We start from the raw sequence: 16,704 nt of genomic DNA, 5'->3' as shown, positions 1-16,704 counted from the left end.
CCATCCTTGTCTGCTCTGCAAAGGGGCTGTTCCAGTTTATTTCAGACAAATATATATGATTCACATTGGCCTGCAGAGGAATTGCAGGTAAATACAACTTGTATGAAGATGTTGGATTAATTTGGGGTTCTTTTTTTTACCTTATGTTGACATTACATACTAATGATAATATTTTGAAGTGATCAAGAATACAGGGTGCTTCACTTATGCATTGGTTATCACCTGGTTGCATAAGCTTGATTTTACTTGCAGCATTCAGCATGTCACCCTGGGCAGTGTTGAGCTGCCACGTGAGGAGCAGCTTGGAGCTGCTGTGAGCTCTGCTGAGGCAGGGCAGGGGCAGGCTGGGCAGTGTCACCCTGATGAGTTCTTCCCTTCTGATGCAGCACTGACCTGATGGGCTGTGATCCTGCAGGAGTGGCTTCCTCAGGCAGCTGCTGCTGTCCCCAAAGGTCCAGACCCTGTGCAGTGCCCTGTCCTTCAGTCCCATCCTCTCTTCTCCCAGCAGGCAGAGCCTGTCCCCATCTCCTCCTTGTCCCTTGTCACCACACCCCCGAGGTACAGGGCAGAGGGGAGCAGAAGGATTTAGCAGTGGGTTTAAGGTGGGGATTTGTAGCCATGATATTTTCTGAAAAATCCTTTCCTTACGATTTTTTCCTCCTGAGAAGCTGAGAGGCCTCAGGAATGAAATGTAAACAATTATTATCTGCTGCTGTGAAATGGAACAGGTGCATCTGTGACTGGTCTCATGTGGTTGTTTCTCATTAATGGCCAATCACAGTCCAGCTGTCCGGACTGTCTCAGTCAGTCACAAGCCTTTGTTATCATTCCTTTTCTGTTCTTAGCTAGCCTTCTGATGAAATCCTTTCTTCTATTCTTTTAGTATAGTTTTAATATAATAAATACTATAGGGATTAAGGGAACTGCTGAGCCCATGTGTTTAAAGGTGTTTAAAGTCCCAATATTTATTGGTAACTCAGTTTGTGAGCCTGGCTGGCAGAGGAGCTGCCCAGCTCAGTGCAGCACTCACTGCCTCTGCCTTAGCCCCTGGGGAGGGAGAGGAGAGTCTGGATGCTGCACATGGGGGTGGTGAGAAAAATGGAATAGAAAGAGAATAGGGTAAAGATAGGAAGCAGAGTGGAGTCTAGGGAGTTTAACTCTTCCCTTGCAGAGGAGTATTCAGGAGTCCAGGCCAGCCAGGAGAGAGTGTATGCCTGCAGGTGCTGGGTTTCTTTCAAATTCTCCCATCCCAATAACAAACCCATTAAAATACCTGGGGAATGAAGCATTGCAGAGAGGAAACTCTAGATTCCACACAGCTTGTACAACTTTAATTCCTTGTGTTTGCAAAGCTAAAGACAGCAGCTCTTCTAATTCCTGTGTCTTTCACAGGAAAACAGGTGCTGTGGACAGGAGCTTACAATTTATAGCAGAAGATTTCACAGATACCATATGAGAATACACTGCATGATTTTAACCAAGATGCCATGACCAAACAAGGGAATAGATTAGTGTATCTTTTAATGGCCTTATAATTGACTTGTATGTTGTTAAGCAAGTAATTTCATCTTGTATTTAGAAGTTTCTAGCTAGAGGCTAACTGCAGCAAAATGAATGCTGGAGGAAATGATACAGTAAAATGCAAGGGCACACACTGATTCAGAGTTAATGAGGCAGCCAAGAGACTTCACCATATGAAAGTGCCCAGCGTTGTGGACAAAAGTCAGCCCTGTTGAAAGAAGACAAAATATGGTGATGATGCAGGGAGAACATGAAGTTTCAAGTGCCCAATTGCTGTGCAGTGTGGGGAAAGGCACACACAGGGCTCCTCATTAAAAGTGGCCTACATTGGCTCGCCTTTTGGAGGCAAAAAGGAAGTTTGATGGCATGAAAATTATGCAGACCAATAACCTCTGTCATCCTCAGGAATAATGCATGACAGTACCCTGGTTGGTGGGTTTATTTATTTTTTATAAAGTGAAATTACGTGTTACCCAAACAGCGTAGAGAAGAGGGAAAGGAATTTGAGATGGAAATATAATCCCTCAGAAACAAGCCTCTGCCCTCTTCTCAGATGTTCATGTTGTATTTCTATAAAACTTGGGATTGCAACAACATCATTTTTCTCTTTTGAGAAATGAGCTGTTAATAAGGAGCATAAAGCTAGCTTAAAAATTAATAGCCAGCAATAAAGTGCATAGCGAGACATACTGAGCTGGCAGCAGCAAAGTGATGCAGCAAGAGTCATCACAGATGCCAGTCCCCAGTTGTCTCTGAGAGATGATTAAACAGATGACTAGAAAAAAATTAAAATCAGGCTTTAAAAAACTACTACATTGCAAGGGTGGTTGTGGAAAATACATGATGAAGAAGCAAAGACTGTGTTTCAGAGGAAAAAACCAGTCAGCTGACACTCCTTCCCAGTTACTAGTTCATTTAAGAGTTTATTACCTGATAATTACCTCGAATATTGGAGATCAGCAGCTAAGTTGGGCATAAGTGTGTGAAAGTATTGAAGGGAGAACCAGAAAAATTGCTGTGCTGGGAAAGCAAAATCAGTGGGTCTGTTTCTGAAGTAAATTGCAATTAGTAAGAATAAGAATATGGGCCAAATGTTGCCAATCAGTATTCACAGAGTGTTCCCCGAAGTGAATACAGTGCATTATGTGGTGTGATGAAGCTGCTGGATGGAGTGGCATCAGTGCAGGGGACAGTGTGATTTACGGGGGACAATGCAGCTGGCAGGGACACAGCCCCAGCAGCCTGTGGCAGCAGATATTTTGGGAGGTAAATCTACTAATATTTGATGTATTCCTGGCTTTCTCAGTTCCTGTCCCAGGAACTAATTGCTGCCTAATGTAAAAGCTGCCCACCTCTTTATAACCACACTTTTCTTGTCACGACTGGAGGCAGGTGTCCTCAGCACACAAAGAGGAAATTGAATTCTTCCAGTGATGTGTTCAGAGGCTCAAAACAGATCTTTTTCTTTGCCCATGGAAAAGGAATTATTTTAAGGCATAGTTGTTAAAAATATCCTAGAGTATTTTGCCAAAAGGTGACTCTTAGATTTCAGAATCTTTTCTTTCAGAGGAAAACAATTACAGGGTATGGTACCACAGATGAAATTCCTTTGTCTGACTAGATATTTTCATTCTTTTTTTTTTCTTCCATTGACGTAAATTCAGCCATTAAATCAATAGCAACTCTTTCACAGGGAAAAAACCTACCAAGTAATTTATATATTACAAAATTTTTGGCACTGAATTATAAATGGCTTCTGGCAGTGTGTACCTCTCCAGGGGTCTGCGTTGGTGTGGCAGCATTTAACTCTGCCTCTGGGACCTCCTGGGTATGATTTGTGAGAATGTGTGGCAGCAACAATCAAAATATTGCCTTCTCACTTGGCATTCAGAGTGTCAGTGTGTGTTCACCAGAGCCTGCACCCGAGGAATTAAGTGCACTCATATAGGCTGCTTTGGTTTTTTTAATGCCTACTTTTTCTTAAATACCTAAGTTTTTTAACTACCTAATTTTTCAGGTTTAATAGTTTTGTAGTGGAACTACAGAGGATGTTTTACAGCCTTGGGTAGCCAAAGATAAAGGGATGTAAAAGTAAATTAAAAGTGACCTTACAAAGTGGTGTGTTGGCTTTTCTTTTAATGTCTATAGATAAATCCTGAAATGCTATGAAAGGTGTGGGTGAGGGTATTTGTGTGTGTTTTGTCAAAGAGAGGGAGATTCTTTGATTTCTAGTTTTGCCTGCCCTAGTTTTATTTCTGGCCCTTGCTTGTCAGGAGTGCTGTGTGCTGTACCCTGGAGGAGTGTGGTGCTGCTGGAGCCCCAGCCAGCTGCCCTTTGCCTGCTCAAATGCCAAGAGGTCCCACTCCTCACCCTGAAAATGATTTTGCTGACTGCAGCACTGGCAGGACTATGATTTCCAGAGAGTCCCTGCTCGTAAAATCTGATTAAATTAAAATATTTTTTATTCCATCTTCTCAAAGCTTTTTTTTTTTTTTTCCACCAAGAGATTAAAACTTCTTCTGTCATGCTGTTTTTGCCCTTCAGTTTCTTCCAGGCTGGGTGGGAAATCTTTTCTGGTGGTCCCAGAAAGTGTGCCAGCCATAAAACACGGATTGGGTGGGGGGAGGAGTATGAGCTCAGTATTACTGTAAGGTCTGACACTGAGAGCCAGCATGGAAAGGACCTTTCCTCAAAAGGCAGCATGTGACACTGCTTGGGGGTGGCACTGCATTAGAGCAAACCAGCACAAAGGAGTCCAGGTTTTCACCTCTGAAGGTCTGGTTTCACTGATCCAGTATTTGTGCCTTCTTGTCCATATGTTGTAAAAGAAGATTTCCAGTACTGGTCTGGCTGATTACTGTAATACAGAAATTTAAGCATATTTGGTGGCCTTTATCCCCTCTTCATCATAGTGTGTTATTTCACGAACTATTTGGGTTAATTTCAACATGAATTTAAGCACTGTAGATGATACCAGGGTCAGCAGATGGAACTAATTAATGCCCTATATAAAAATTATACTCAAAATATGTTGCAAAATACAATTTTAGTGCATAGTCCTGTCTTCCAATGTGCACAGTTTGTGTGCATGTTACAATAAACATCTCATTGCTTTTATGCTACTGAGATGACTATTAAATAAAAACATTAGTTGTGGGTTTGTGATTTCCTATATACATTATGTAATCAGAGAATCATAAAATATCCTGTGTTAGAAAGGACCCACAAGGCTCATCAGTTTCAACTCTTGGCTCTGCACGGGACCACTCCAAATAGGTAATAAAATATATAAGAATAGGATAGACAAATTCTGTTGAGACAGAACAGCTACAATAGTATCAGTGTGTATATACTGTTAATCCAAACTAAAGCCTTTGCAATAATTTGGTGTCATTTCATCAGTCTCACCAGGTGTGTTTTGTGCTTTTCCTGGCTCAGATTTCCCAGGCCTTGCTGGAGAATGATGCTCATCTGCTGGAGAATGTTCTGATGCCAGTTGTGCTAAACAAAGGACTTTGTAAAAGGTGCTTGAGGAATCTCAGGCTGCTTTTTGTGGTGCCTTTTGGTCATGTTGTTCTGAAACTGGATTGAGCTGCTCTCTGAGATGCAGCTGCTCCTTTTGTAGATGGGTTCTCCTTTGTTTTGTACAGTGATCACACTGAGAGCAGAACATCTGGCCTGGCCTGAGGCAAAGCCCAGCAGCATAACCTACACTGGAACTGTCCTTCACTCAGACAGTGAAACAACTTGCAGTAAATAATATTTTTAATAGCTATTTTCTGATTTCATTTACAAGTGTTAGAGTTGTGGTAATGCAACTTCCAGATTTTTTTTTAGCCTCAGTTGGGATGATTCAGAGAGAACTCTCAATTTAGGAGAAATTGCCCTCAGTGGGTGATGCTGGTGCCCCCTAGGCAGGGATTGCTTCTCTGGGGCAGCAGCAGCAGCCAGGGGACAGGACAGGAGGAGCTGTGGGGTGTGCCCCAAGCCTCTGCTCCAGAGGGACCTGTGGAGTATCAAAGACAAATGGGAATGTTGGGGTTAGGGGGAGCTGGAGTAGGACAGACTGAAGTAGGAAAGGAAATGGACATTTTAACAAGGATCAGCATCTGGGGTGAGCACACTGAGGTCTGTGCTGGATCCTTCTGCTCCACACACCAGGACTTCATACTCCTCTCAAAGACATTTTTGAAGTAAGAGTGAATGAAAGTAAGGAAAACAACAGTCTCTGATGGACTGAAAATATTTGTAGTGTCTGTGCTAGGGGTGTACTTGGCTTGATTAAAGCTGCTTGAGTTTTGGTTTCTCTCTCAACATTCAAAATTGAGAACGTTTTCTTTGGAACTTGGTGAGGGAGAAATAGAGCAGAAAGGAGAAGCAGAGCTGTCAGCCAAGGATGAGACTACTCACTTGCATCATCTTTTGTTTGCTTAAGGTGTTATCAAGTATTCAGAAATTCAGGCTGAGGGGAGGTGCAGGATTTAATAACTGGGAGGAAAGGACATTGCCTGGAGTTGTGTCTGCAGGAGAATTGTCCAACAGTTGCTAAGGCAGGTTTAGATAGCTGGAACTGGTTTTATTGGGTGCAGTTGTATGAACAGGTCTTCAGAGGATGAGAAAAAATGGTTAGGGCTTATCTGCAATAGAAATTTCAGAACTAGTAATGCTGGTGGAGATGAGCCAAGAATAGAAGAAAAAGTTAAAGATGTTTGCACAAAAAAAGACCTGGAACTCCAGATGAAAAAGTGGGCTTGTCAAAAGCTGACAAAGGGGGCAAAGAAAATGCCAGGAAATTTGGTGGGTCACTTGAGATTGAATCAACCAGAAACCATGACCAATCTCCTGAGGTTGTGCTCTGGTTTAGAAAAAAAATTGAAGTCTGGAGCTGTAGATCTCATACCACTTAAGCATTTCTATATTAATCTCTTTCCAAGTTATTAACTTTGAAATGTGAAAAATTCTCAGTTCATTTCCTGGATTATTTCTGGAAGTAAATCCTTCAGAAGCTGGTTAGTAAGCTTAGGAGAAAACATACCAGAGTGCTGTCAACAGCTGTATCCTTGACAGAAGAGCAGAGGCACATCTGCCACTGTTTGTTCCTGTCTGGCTCATTTTTCTGCTTGTTATGTGTGTTGTGTGTGTGTGTCACTGGCTCTGGAAAGACCCCACACAGCTGAATCCACAAGATTGCAAAGACTTTTGCAGAAATGAAATTTGTTACTCACTAAAAAGAAAAGGTACAAATCCCTGCTAAGGATCTCTTGCTGCACCACTTACCAGCAAATAGGGAAACTTTGGTCTGGTAGATTTTTCCTTTTTAAAACCCCTCTGTAAAATGAGTCAGAAAAGCTGTGCCAACCAAGTGTTTCAGTGGCTGGCCCACTCAGAGTGGTTTGTGATCACCAGACTCAGGGGTGATGTGGAGCTGTCTGAACGTGCCAGACAGGTCTCTGAAACCATGGGATGGCTGTGTGCAGAAACCTGGGCATCCTGTTACCTCCTAAAATAACGTACCTGTCCATCATGGCCATTGCTCATGCCAAGGGACGCTTTTGCCAGATTTTGAAGCTCTCCTATCGCTGACCATTCCCAGGGTGTGTAGGTTGCTAAAGAGCAGAGGAGTGTTTAATGATGCTGTGTGGTTGTGCCATTTCTGCCTTTCAGGAGGGACCTTCAGGCTTCAGTGTGGCTGTTGTCATAAATTTGAAGAAAGCAGAAAATGATCAGTGCTTAAATAATTAACTTAGGGATGGGGTTATACTGCACACAAAGATGATATGCTTATATTAAATCTTCCAAAATGTAAACATGATATGTCTATGGGAAGTTTTATAATTTTTTATAATTGTAGTCAAAGCAGCCTTCTCCCTCACCCCAATATTAGTCACTTGGAAAAAAACCCAGAATCTCCACTGTATCCTTCTCCCTTTTTGTGATAAGTTAGGAATCTTATTTCTCATATGAAAATAATACAACAGCATCTTGCTTTATATATTTTGTAAATTGTTGCATGAAATTCCTGGGTAGCAATTTGTTCCAGAGGGTTTCAAAACCCTTGCTGTAGATTTTCTTCATGAAACAGCTGCTGGTGCTTTGAATCCTGTGGGTGGGTGGATGTGTGTGCTGTGCCTAAAAGGAAAAAAAAATTCTAGTCAGATGTCAAAGCAAAAATAGGAGATTTTAGAGATTTAGACTGGATGGAGGAGGTGGGAAGCCAACTCTGCAGAGATGTTAATTACCTTGGGAAGAAAAAGAGAGCAGTGGAGTAGGTGTAGCAGGAGATTTACTTAATAGAATCCACACAATCATGAACCCACTTGTGTGGGAACCTGCATTTAGACAGGTTCTTAGTGAGGGCTTTGCAACAGAGGTATTTCATCAGAGGAAAAACAGTTATTAGTCTTTTTATTGGGTGGGGGGCTATTTTTACATCTCTATTTATGAAGAAGGACAAAAATTGTATGAGAAATTTTTGATTTGTTGGGTTTTGGGGTTAAAAATGAACTTCATAATTAATGGAATTATCCTGGGGATGCAAGGCAATTTAAGAGAAAAAAAGCACTGTGCAACTGTGGAAATGGCCCTTTTCCCCATAAAACAAGCAGCAGCAGCACATGAGAGGCTTTACCCATAGAAGGAGTCTCTTTTCTGCAGAGGGAGCTCAGGATGGGAGGGAAATGCCCAGTCCTGTGTGTCTTGCAGGATGTCCTGGTGTCTCCCTCTTGGCAGGAACCTCTGCAGTTCCTCTGCAGGAGCACCTGCTGTGGCAGTGGAAGGTTTTGGAGCCCGGTGATGGGTGAAACAGCTGCTGTCCTGGTTAGCTGTGTAGAACAGGAATTCCTGAAAAGCAGCAGCAGTGCTCACTGCACTTAGGGGTGAAGGGAGGGTACCCAGAGCAGGAGCCTGGCAGGGGCTCTGCCAGCTGTGCTTGGGCTCAGTTCCCTCTTGAGCACCAGGGGCAGTGGGGCAGGAGGAAGAGCAAAGTGAAACTCTGTGCTCTTCTTAATGTGCACTTACAGGGCTCCCAAGCTAGTTATTCATACCCTCAGCCTGTGCAGGAAAAGTGCCAGGTAGGTGTCAGCTGCAGAAGATAAAGCAAAGCTAGAACAAAAAACATTACTGTTTTTGGTTTTGTGTGTCGTTGTGCTTCCCTGGCTTTACTCAGCTTGGTGGGCTCAGCAAGGGAATCTCTTTTTCCCTTTATTACCACTGTCTTGATTAACAGTGCTTGTGTGTGTGTGTGTGTGTGTGTGTGTGTGTGTGTGTACACATGGGCTTTCTAGGACTAGAAATGAGATGAGTGGTTTATCACCAGTGACATCCTGGTGAAAAGCTGTTAGATTCTGTCTAGAGGCACAGGTAGGGAATGTGGTATATAGTGTAAAGGATAATACAGATCATGGACATGTAGGTGGGCTAATTCCACAGAAATATTGCTGAATATTTGGGATAAAGGAAGAATTTGTCTGCAAATCCACCTCTGACTCCTCATCTTCACAGCCTGTGTCACAAGCCCCTCTGATTCATGTTGACTTGATGAGCTGGAAGAACCTGCTGAGCCTGTGATAGCTATGGCCAGAGGATTAGCAGCTTCTTTCCTTCTACAATTCTGTTTTTAGACTGGGATACATCTTTACTGAAGATTAGCAGCCTGGTGGGTTGAGGAAATTAAATTTCACAAGGGCTGCAAACTGGAAGCACATTTTCAGAGGTGTGAAAATGAAGTGGGGAGATTTTAGTATAGTCTTCAGGAGTAGATCTTATGGCTTGGAGCCTTGGGGCTTTTCTGGAGGTGTGGTTATTTCAGAGTAACAGGTGATGTGAATTTAAAGGGGAAATTCCAGAATAATTCCTAATCTGGCATTGTTGTCCCAGAATAAGGTGTCCTTTTCTGATTTAATTTAACACAGTTTGAAAATACATTGGCCAATACATTTATTACCTATTTCACAGCTGTTATTTCAGTCTCCATCCATCCATCCATCCATCCATCCATCCATCCATCCATCCATCCATCCATCCATCCATCCATCCATCCATCCATCCATCCATCCATCCATCCATCCGTCCTCTTCCTCCTGGGGGCTGTGCCAGATGCTCTCTGCCCTTGCTGCTCTCCTCCCCTTGGAGCTGAGCTCTCTCTCAGCTGTTCCTTGCTGTGACCCTGGCAGGGCTGATGGATCAGGGAGGGCCCTGGAGCCAGGCTGGCAGGGCTGGTGGATCAGGGAGGGCCCTGGAGCCAGGCTGGCAGGGCTGATGGATCAGGGAGGGCCCTGGAGCCAGGCTGGCAGGGCTGGTGGATCAGGGAGGGCCCTGGAGCCAGGCTGGCAGGGCTGATGGATCAGGGAGGGCCCTGGAGCCAGGCTGGCAGGGCTGGTGGATCAGGGAGGGCCCTGGAGCCAGGCTGGCAGGGCTGATGGATCAGGGAGCACCCTGGAGCCAGGCTGGCAGGGCCCCTGTGCGCTGCAGCTGCCAGCATTCCTGCTCACCGTGTGTGCCCGGGGCAGCAGCCTGGGGACTGCATTTCCAGGAGCCACATGGGCTTTTCCCCTCACTGCACTGTTGTGGTGCAGGGTGTGCAGGAGTGGAGCCCTTCAGATACTGCAAGTGTCCCCTAAAAGAAGCAGCAGCTGCATTTGTGGGCTCTGCTCGTGCATCACGAGCAGCAGGAGCTGCCAGCGTGTTTTTCTCCTTCTACGCACCCGGGTCATCTTGTGACCTCTTCCTTCTTGATTTATTTGGCACTTTCTCTCCGTGGGAAGGCAGCAGGATGGGTGTGTTTCAGCCCATGAATGTTCTGCTCTACACCAGCCCATTTGCATTCACTTTTATCTGATGAATGCACCCAGTGTGTTTCTAAATGTCTGGAGTCATTTCTGGGTGAGGTAGCACTGCCTTGTGCTGTGAACATATTTCTGTGTCATCTTCAGATTAAAATTTACATCTCAGGTTTGATTTTCTCCCAAAGGAAGTGAAATTAGTATGAGATTTTGCTTGGCTCATGCAGGTGTATCAGGAATGTTTGCCATCTGATACATTTGCATGTAGGTGAGTGCAAAGGCAGATTTTATTTTAACCACATGTAGACAAGTGAGTATGATGAATGGGTTTATTATTCTGTAAGGTGCTTATTATATTATACTTCTCTTTGCTTTTGTCTTTAGGGAGAACTCTTTAACCACTTCAGGGATTGATTGCATCTGATTAGAGAGTAGTTTGTCTTCTGAATCCATTATCCTGGATGAAAGTCCACAAGTTTATTCCATTTTATGGTGCAGCTTGAATTTCCTTGTGTGTGTATTATACAAATGAGGACCAAATGCAAAGTATTCCATAAGGGCTCATTTGAATTGATGAGTGGCCTTTTCTTATAGAATTATCATGCTGGATTGCAGGTAGGGATGGAAAAGAGACTGGTGGCTCATCCTGTCTGCAGCAAAATAGTGCCCTTTTACTTCTCTCCTTCTTTTGAAATTTGAAAATGGCTCATACTTTAAGAAAAAAAAGAAAAAGAAAAATTTCCCACTTTATCTGACCTTTCCCATTGTGGTGGTCACAAATGCTTCCCTCTGCCCCAGCTGAGACCATGTGCCCAGAGGATGAAGGAGTAGAGGGGAGCACTCTCCTTCTGGTCCCACATATCCAAGGGTGACCCTGCCATGGGGACAAGCTGGGTTACCTGGCAGGAGCACCTGCAAGCCTCAGTGTTCATTGTTTTTTGAAATCACAGCACCCTTTCTTTCTCCTAAACACAGCCAACAGGATTGTTCCCTTGGCAGTGGAGTGTCACTGCTCTGCAGTGCTAACTGGGATAGTGAGTGTACAGATGGGGTGAGGATGGGCAGGAGGAGCAGGTGAATAAGCCCCATGTACCCACAGCCTCCATCTCCTCTGAACTCACAGAAACATGAGCTCTGATTTAATCTCCTAAGCTTCTGCTTAGGTTTTCACTTCTCTGTAGGAATGCAGCATTTCTGGAGTGTCTGACTGGCAGAGGAGGATTTAAGGGGAAAGGGAGAGACAGCTTCCAGGCAGTTTCACTAACAGCAGCTTGTAATAAATTTAACAGATGAACTGTCAATTTCTTGGAGGTGTGTGCTCACCACAACCTTTCCTTGGATTCTCCACTTGCCATAGAAAAAAAATTAACTTCTAAGGTGCTCAGCTAATGTAGTGCATTTCATTGCTCAAAGGTGTTCCTTGGTTTAAAGTTTGCAGCCTTCATCATTGCTTTTATCATGTCTCATAATACTGAACTGTGTTGTAAAGATTAGCGTGTTTTTTAATATGTTTGTATTTTCTCAATGATTATTGTAGGAGGCATGGAGGAATTTTATTCTACTCAGGGTCAGCTGTCAGTGAGTGAAACTTTTGCCTTTCAGTCAAACTGGTCACTTTATTATTTTTTTTCCCCAGATGTCTAAGTTGATAGGCACAGCAGGACTGAAATAATACTTTCTATGACTTGAAATTTCTGGGAGGTTTTTAAAATAAATTCTGTAACTTGAGAAGCTAGACATTTGCAAGTGGTTCATCTGTCTGATGTAAGATTTTTTTTTAAGCAGAAGTATACATATAGCACTTTCTTTAAAGTTTCTGGAAAGTACCCTGAATTTTGGGGTTGGTGGTAGCTTTTCCTCCTCTTCTTTGTACCATGCAATCCTTGTATTATCACAGTCCCTTTGCACTGTCAAACCCCTACATAAATCTCTGATTTTCTTTTAATTTACATTACTGAAATGACATTTAGATTTTATGTTGGCTGTTCCTATGGCACAACTTAGCTGGAGGAGAGCACACCTGGGCAGCTTTGCTCCTACCTCTGCTTGTGCTCTGTTTTTTTCCCCTGCAAAGGACATTTTCAGGGGTACCACTCACCTGGCTCTCCTCTGTCTTGATCCTTCTGGGGAAACTTCCAGTGGTGGGGAATGGCAGAAAATCGTAGGTTTGTTTGAAAGTGATGATGCAAAAGGAAGGAAATAAGTTGAGCAATTTTTAAGAAAGCAAATGAAAGTGTCAGCACAGTGGTCCAAAGTCAGGGAGGGGATGGAAGCAAGTAAGGATCTTCCTCTGGTAAATTTATTAAAAAAAAAAAATCACACTTTTTGCTAAATGTAAATGATAGCTTAGGAAAAAACTGCTTGGAATACAAGTAAATGATGTTGCCAGGATACTTCCTGATCATGTTAATTAAACTGTCCCACAGATTGGGCTTAATTACTGCATAATTTGCATTTTGGAAATGATGGTAGGCATTACTAAAGAAAGCTCTTGTTCTGCTAGCAGAAAGAACATTGTACATGAATTAATTTCCAGGGGAAGAAGTCGCCAGACTGATATAATGATGTATCTTGAAAGGAAAGTTAAGATTTTTGATAATGAACTGACATATACCTCATTCCTCTTAGCAAGATTACATTTTATATTTGCTCCACTAAGTTCCTCAGAGGCTTCATCCACCAGCCTTCCTCTTGTTGGCTATTTCTTTAATTACAAGAACCACTGTTGCTTTCAGGGCTTCTGATGATGAAGCAGGTATTAGTTAGTGTAAAGAGGCAAAATATTTGTTCCAAGGCCCACATTTGATACTGCATATGCATTGCTGGTGATGTGCTTCACCACCCTCCCAAGTTAAGTTCCCTGTTAAGCTATCAGTTCTCCTTGTCTTGCTTTTTATTGTCTGGCTTTGATTGAAACTTCTGATATGTCTCTGGTTTGAAACTTCTGATATGTCATCCTGCTTGTGGAGGCCTGAGGACAGATGGAAAAATGCAGAAATATCTCTCTGCCCTTCAGGTGCGAGTTCAGGTGTTACTGGGGGGTGCCCTGCTAGGAGGCCTCAAGCAGGCAACTCTTGGGGCAGTGGCTGTGTGGCTTCCTGATGCAAATAAAAAGGATTTTAAAAAGGATCTTGCATCTGCATTTCTGCCAGGGTAGTGTTGTGCCTCCTGACCCTGCTTTGAGTTCAGTGACGTTCCTGCAGCCACGTTTAACTGCCGGGCTGTGATGGTACTTTGAAAAACAAGACAAAGCATCAGAACTCCTGCAAGAATTAAGACAAGGAAACAACTGTTTTATTTTGGAAAAAAAAATTTCTGAACACAGCAATTTCCCAATTTAGACTGCTAATTGCTTTGCATGATACCGTTGCTAGGATATGCATTTCCGATGTGACTTGCACGTTTTAATTCTTTTTTTTTTTTTGCTCTGTCTGTGACCAGGTGATCATAAACAGCACCATCACCCCCAACATGACCTTCACCAAAACATCACAGAAGTTTGGGCAGTGGGCAGACAGCAGAGCCAACACCGTGTTCGGGCTGGGCTTCCCCTCTGAGCAGCAGCTGACAAAGGTAACAGGGCTCACTGCAGGGCTGCAAAGGCTGTTTGCTTCTTGGAAATGCAGCCTGGCACATCTCCAGCCTGTGTGTACTGCAGGTCCTGCTCAGCACTGCAGGTCGCTCATCTCTGGAATTGCCAGAATTACCATCCCTGGAATTGCCAGAATTACCAGAATTACCATCCCTGGATGGTATTTTTTCTGGTATAATACCAGAATTACCACCTCTGGAATTCCAGAATTACCATCCTTGGAAATACCAGAATTACCATCCCTGGAGTTACCACTGCCTGTGGGTGGCAGTGAGTGCTGCTGCTGCTGCAGGGGATGAGTATCCTGATGTCAGGCTTGCTGACAAAACTGCCTCTGCATTAGCACCTCACCCTGAGTTTGGTATTAATGAAAGACTTCCCTGGACTAGGGACTGGGTACATTAACAGGCTTGTAAAGGCTAGAGCAGCCTCTTGTTCTGAATAAGCAGCACCTGAAAATACTCCTCTGTCACTGGAGTGGTGGTCTTGACAAGTGCTTATCAAGCAGCTGAGATGATTGTTCATGTGGTAAAAAGCTCTGCTTATCTCACACATACTTGACTCCTGAGGCATTGGCTGCTTGGCACTGGGCTTCATAAGTGACCTCAGCAGGGTGTCCTTGGGCATGCCACAGCCTCTCAGGTTGCTGTCCTCTCCTGTGCTTTAATAAGAAAAGGATCAGGAGAAGAAGGTGTTTCTTGTGGTGTCTAAAGCAGCAAAGGCAGAGCACTGCACTAGAAGGGCTTCCCTATCAAGGGAGTTGTTACAGGAATTTATTTTAGTAAGGCTGCCTTGATAAGTTTTTGCATTTTCTAGAGAATTGCATTTTTGCAAGTGTTTCTTAAAGGTAAAAGTTATTTTAATTTTCATATGTTAAATTATTTTTGGACTTGGGGTGCCCATAAAAGTGCTATGGCATTAATCTGTTCTTCAGAGATAAAGGCATGATATGCAAAGCTGGTTTAAAAATGAGTTGTTGGAGATGGATATGTTTTATGATGCTTTCTCAGGTGTACAGGACTGCTCATTTCACCCATGCATTTTCTTCACTCTTGGGGCAAAGAGGTGTTCATAGTAGCTAATAAGATACATGGGAATAGAGGAGGATTAAAATGGACCTAGGGAATAATTTTTTTTGAGTAACAGATAAACATATATAGTAATGATATAATGCAACCTTTTGACACTGAATGGGAGAATTAGCACCTCTGGATAGTAGTTTTTAATCCTGGATTACTGAAGTTACACCTCTGTAACATGACATGAGTGCCTCATGGAGCAGGTGCTGCTGGGTCTGGCTCAGGAGAAGAGGGGTAAATAATGAAATAAGGCACTGGGTTCACTATAGTAAGGCAGGAGGTACATTTGGAGGACTTTGCAGCCTAATCAGAGAAATTTTACCATGTTCTGCAGACCTTATCAAACACACTCAGAAGAAATGCATTGCTGGTATCAGCCCATCAGTGTTCATGTGGCCAGTCCAGGCCAGTGTGAATAACCTGGGTCATTCATGTGGGCACAGGGGCACCAGCCCCAGCTGTGTTTCTTCCCAGGTCACTTTGTACATTTGTGTGCACTGCATGATCTTCTGAAGAGCCCAGTGCCCAAAATGCAACCTTCTACCTGCATGAAAGGCTTTCCAAATCAGCAGAAAGACTTTTTCTGGTCAGAATATTGAGAGGGAGCTTAAGGGGGGCACTTCTAAAAATAGCTTGAGATGATTTTTTTAAAAAGAAAAAAATCCCAAAACTCTGACAGTTATCTAGCTGAAAAATATAGGAAAACCTGTTATTATCACCATGTAAAGCAATGGGACAAAGATACTTCTTTATTGTCTGTGCTTCTCAGTTTAATTATTGAGCCATTAGTAAGAAAGATCAGAGTTGAGAGTGAGATTACAGCTATATAAGTGTACTGGGAATAGTAAAATCAAGTTTCATTTTATATTAATATCATTATACTCTTATAAAAGATATAAATTAAAGCTTGCCTATTTTACAGGAAATAATTGAAGTGCTTAGTCAGGAATTGGAAGGGCACGCTAAAACCTCCCTAAACCAGAGATCAATAGCCCTGGCTTAAAATAAATATAAATAAATAAAGCTGAAAAATGTCAGTTGAAAGCAGTGGAAAATAATGAGGCAGGAGAAGAGGTTAGCATGCCTAAAAATGCCTGCATTTTTAAGTATATTGCTTGGCCTAATAAAAGATATTGCCTCATTCTAATGCTTTGCTTCTCTTGAGATACTTAAAGCATTAATCCATACCTGTAGGGAAAAGCAGTTCAAATTAAACATGAGCCATTAATGAAAACTGCATTCTGTGACCCAGTAACCTAATTACCATTCACACTGATTGGGAGAATCCCAGGGCTTAGGGCTGATGTCCTACTCAGGGTCCTGTTCCCCTTCTGCAGGAGTTGCTGACCCTCCTTTCCCCACCCTGTGCCTCGGAAGGGTCTCAAGGCATTGTTCAAATGCTTCAGCCGGACTGAGGCAGGAATCACAAAAGCGACAGTGTGTGTGGGGTGAGCAGGCAGGGCTGGTGCTGCAGGCAGTGCTGAATTTTGCACACCAAGGGGTTAAGGAAGATTTCTGCTCTCCTTCAGGATGCTGTGTGTGAGGAGCTGCAGGTATCCAAGGGCATAGGGACAAAGATTTATACGGGTGAGAAGCCCAGTAAAGCCAGACTTTGCACATCATAAAGCAGCTGCCTCTGGCCCCTGGGAAGCCCTGGACTTTATTTCTCTGCACATTTTGTGTGCCAGTCACTGCATTGCAGGGCAGCGAGCTCGGGGCAGAGTCTGCCCCA

At 43.3% G+C, this 16,704-nt stretch overlaps 1 protein-coding gene across 3 annotated transcripts in view; it reads left to right on the top strand.

Moving 5' to 3' along the window:
• The window catches only part of HOMER2 (homer scaffold protein 2), a 57,092-nt gene that overhangs the window by 24,552 nt on the left and 15,836 nt on the right, over positions 1 to 16,704 (top strand). For all 3 annotated transcript variants that reach the window (XM_066558732.1, XM_066558730.1, XM_066558731.1), the window contains exon 3: positions 13,743 to 13,874. In XM_066558732.1, the coding sequence (XP_066414829.1) occupies positions 13,743 to 13,874 (132 nt within the window). The remainder of the gene's footprint in view (positions 1 to 13,742; positions 13,875 to 16,704) is intronic.

This window comes from Molothrus aeneus, chromosome 13, assembly GCF_037042795.1.
Source record: "Molothrus aeneus isolate 106 chromosome 13, BPBGC_Maene_1.0, whole genome shotgun sequence".
In the NCBI taxonomy this organism is placed as follows: Eukaryota; Metazoa; Chordata; class Aves; order Passeriformes; family Icteridae; genus Molothrus; species Molothrus aeneus.
Note: the sequence above shows the minus strand (reverse complement) of the source record. Positions and strands in the feature narration are given on the sequence as shown.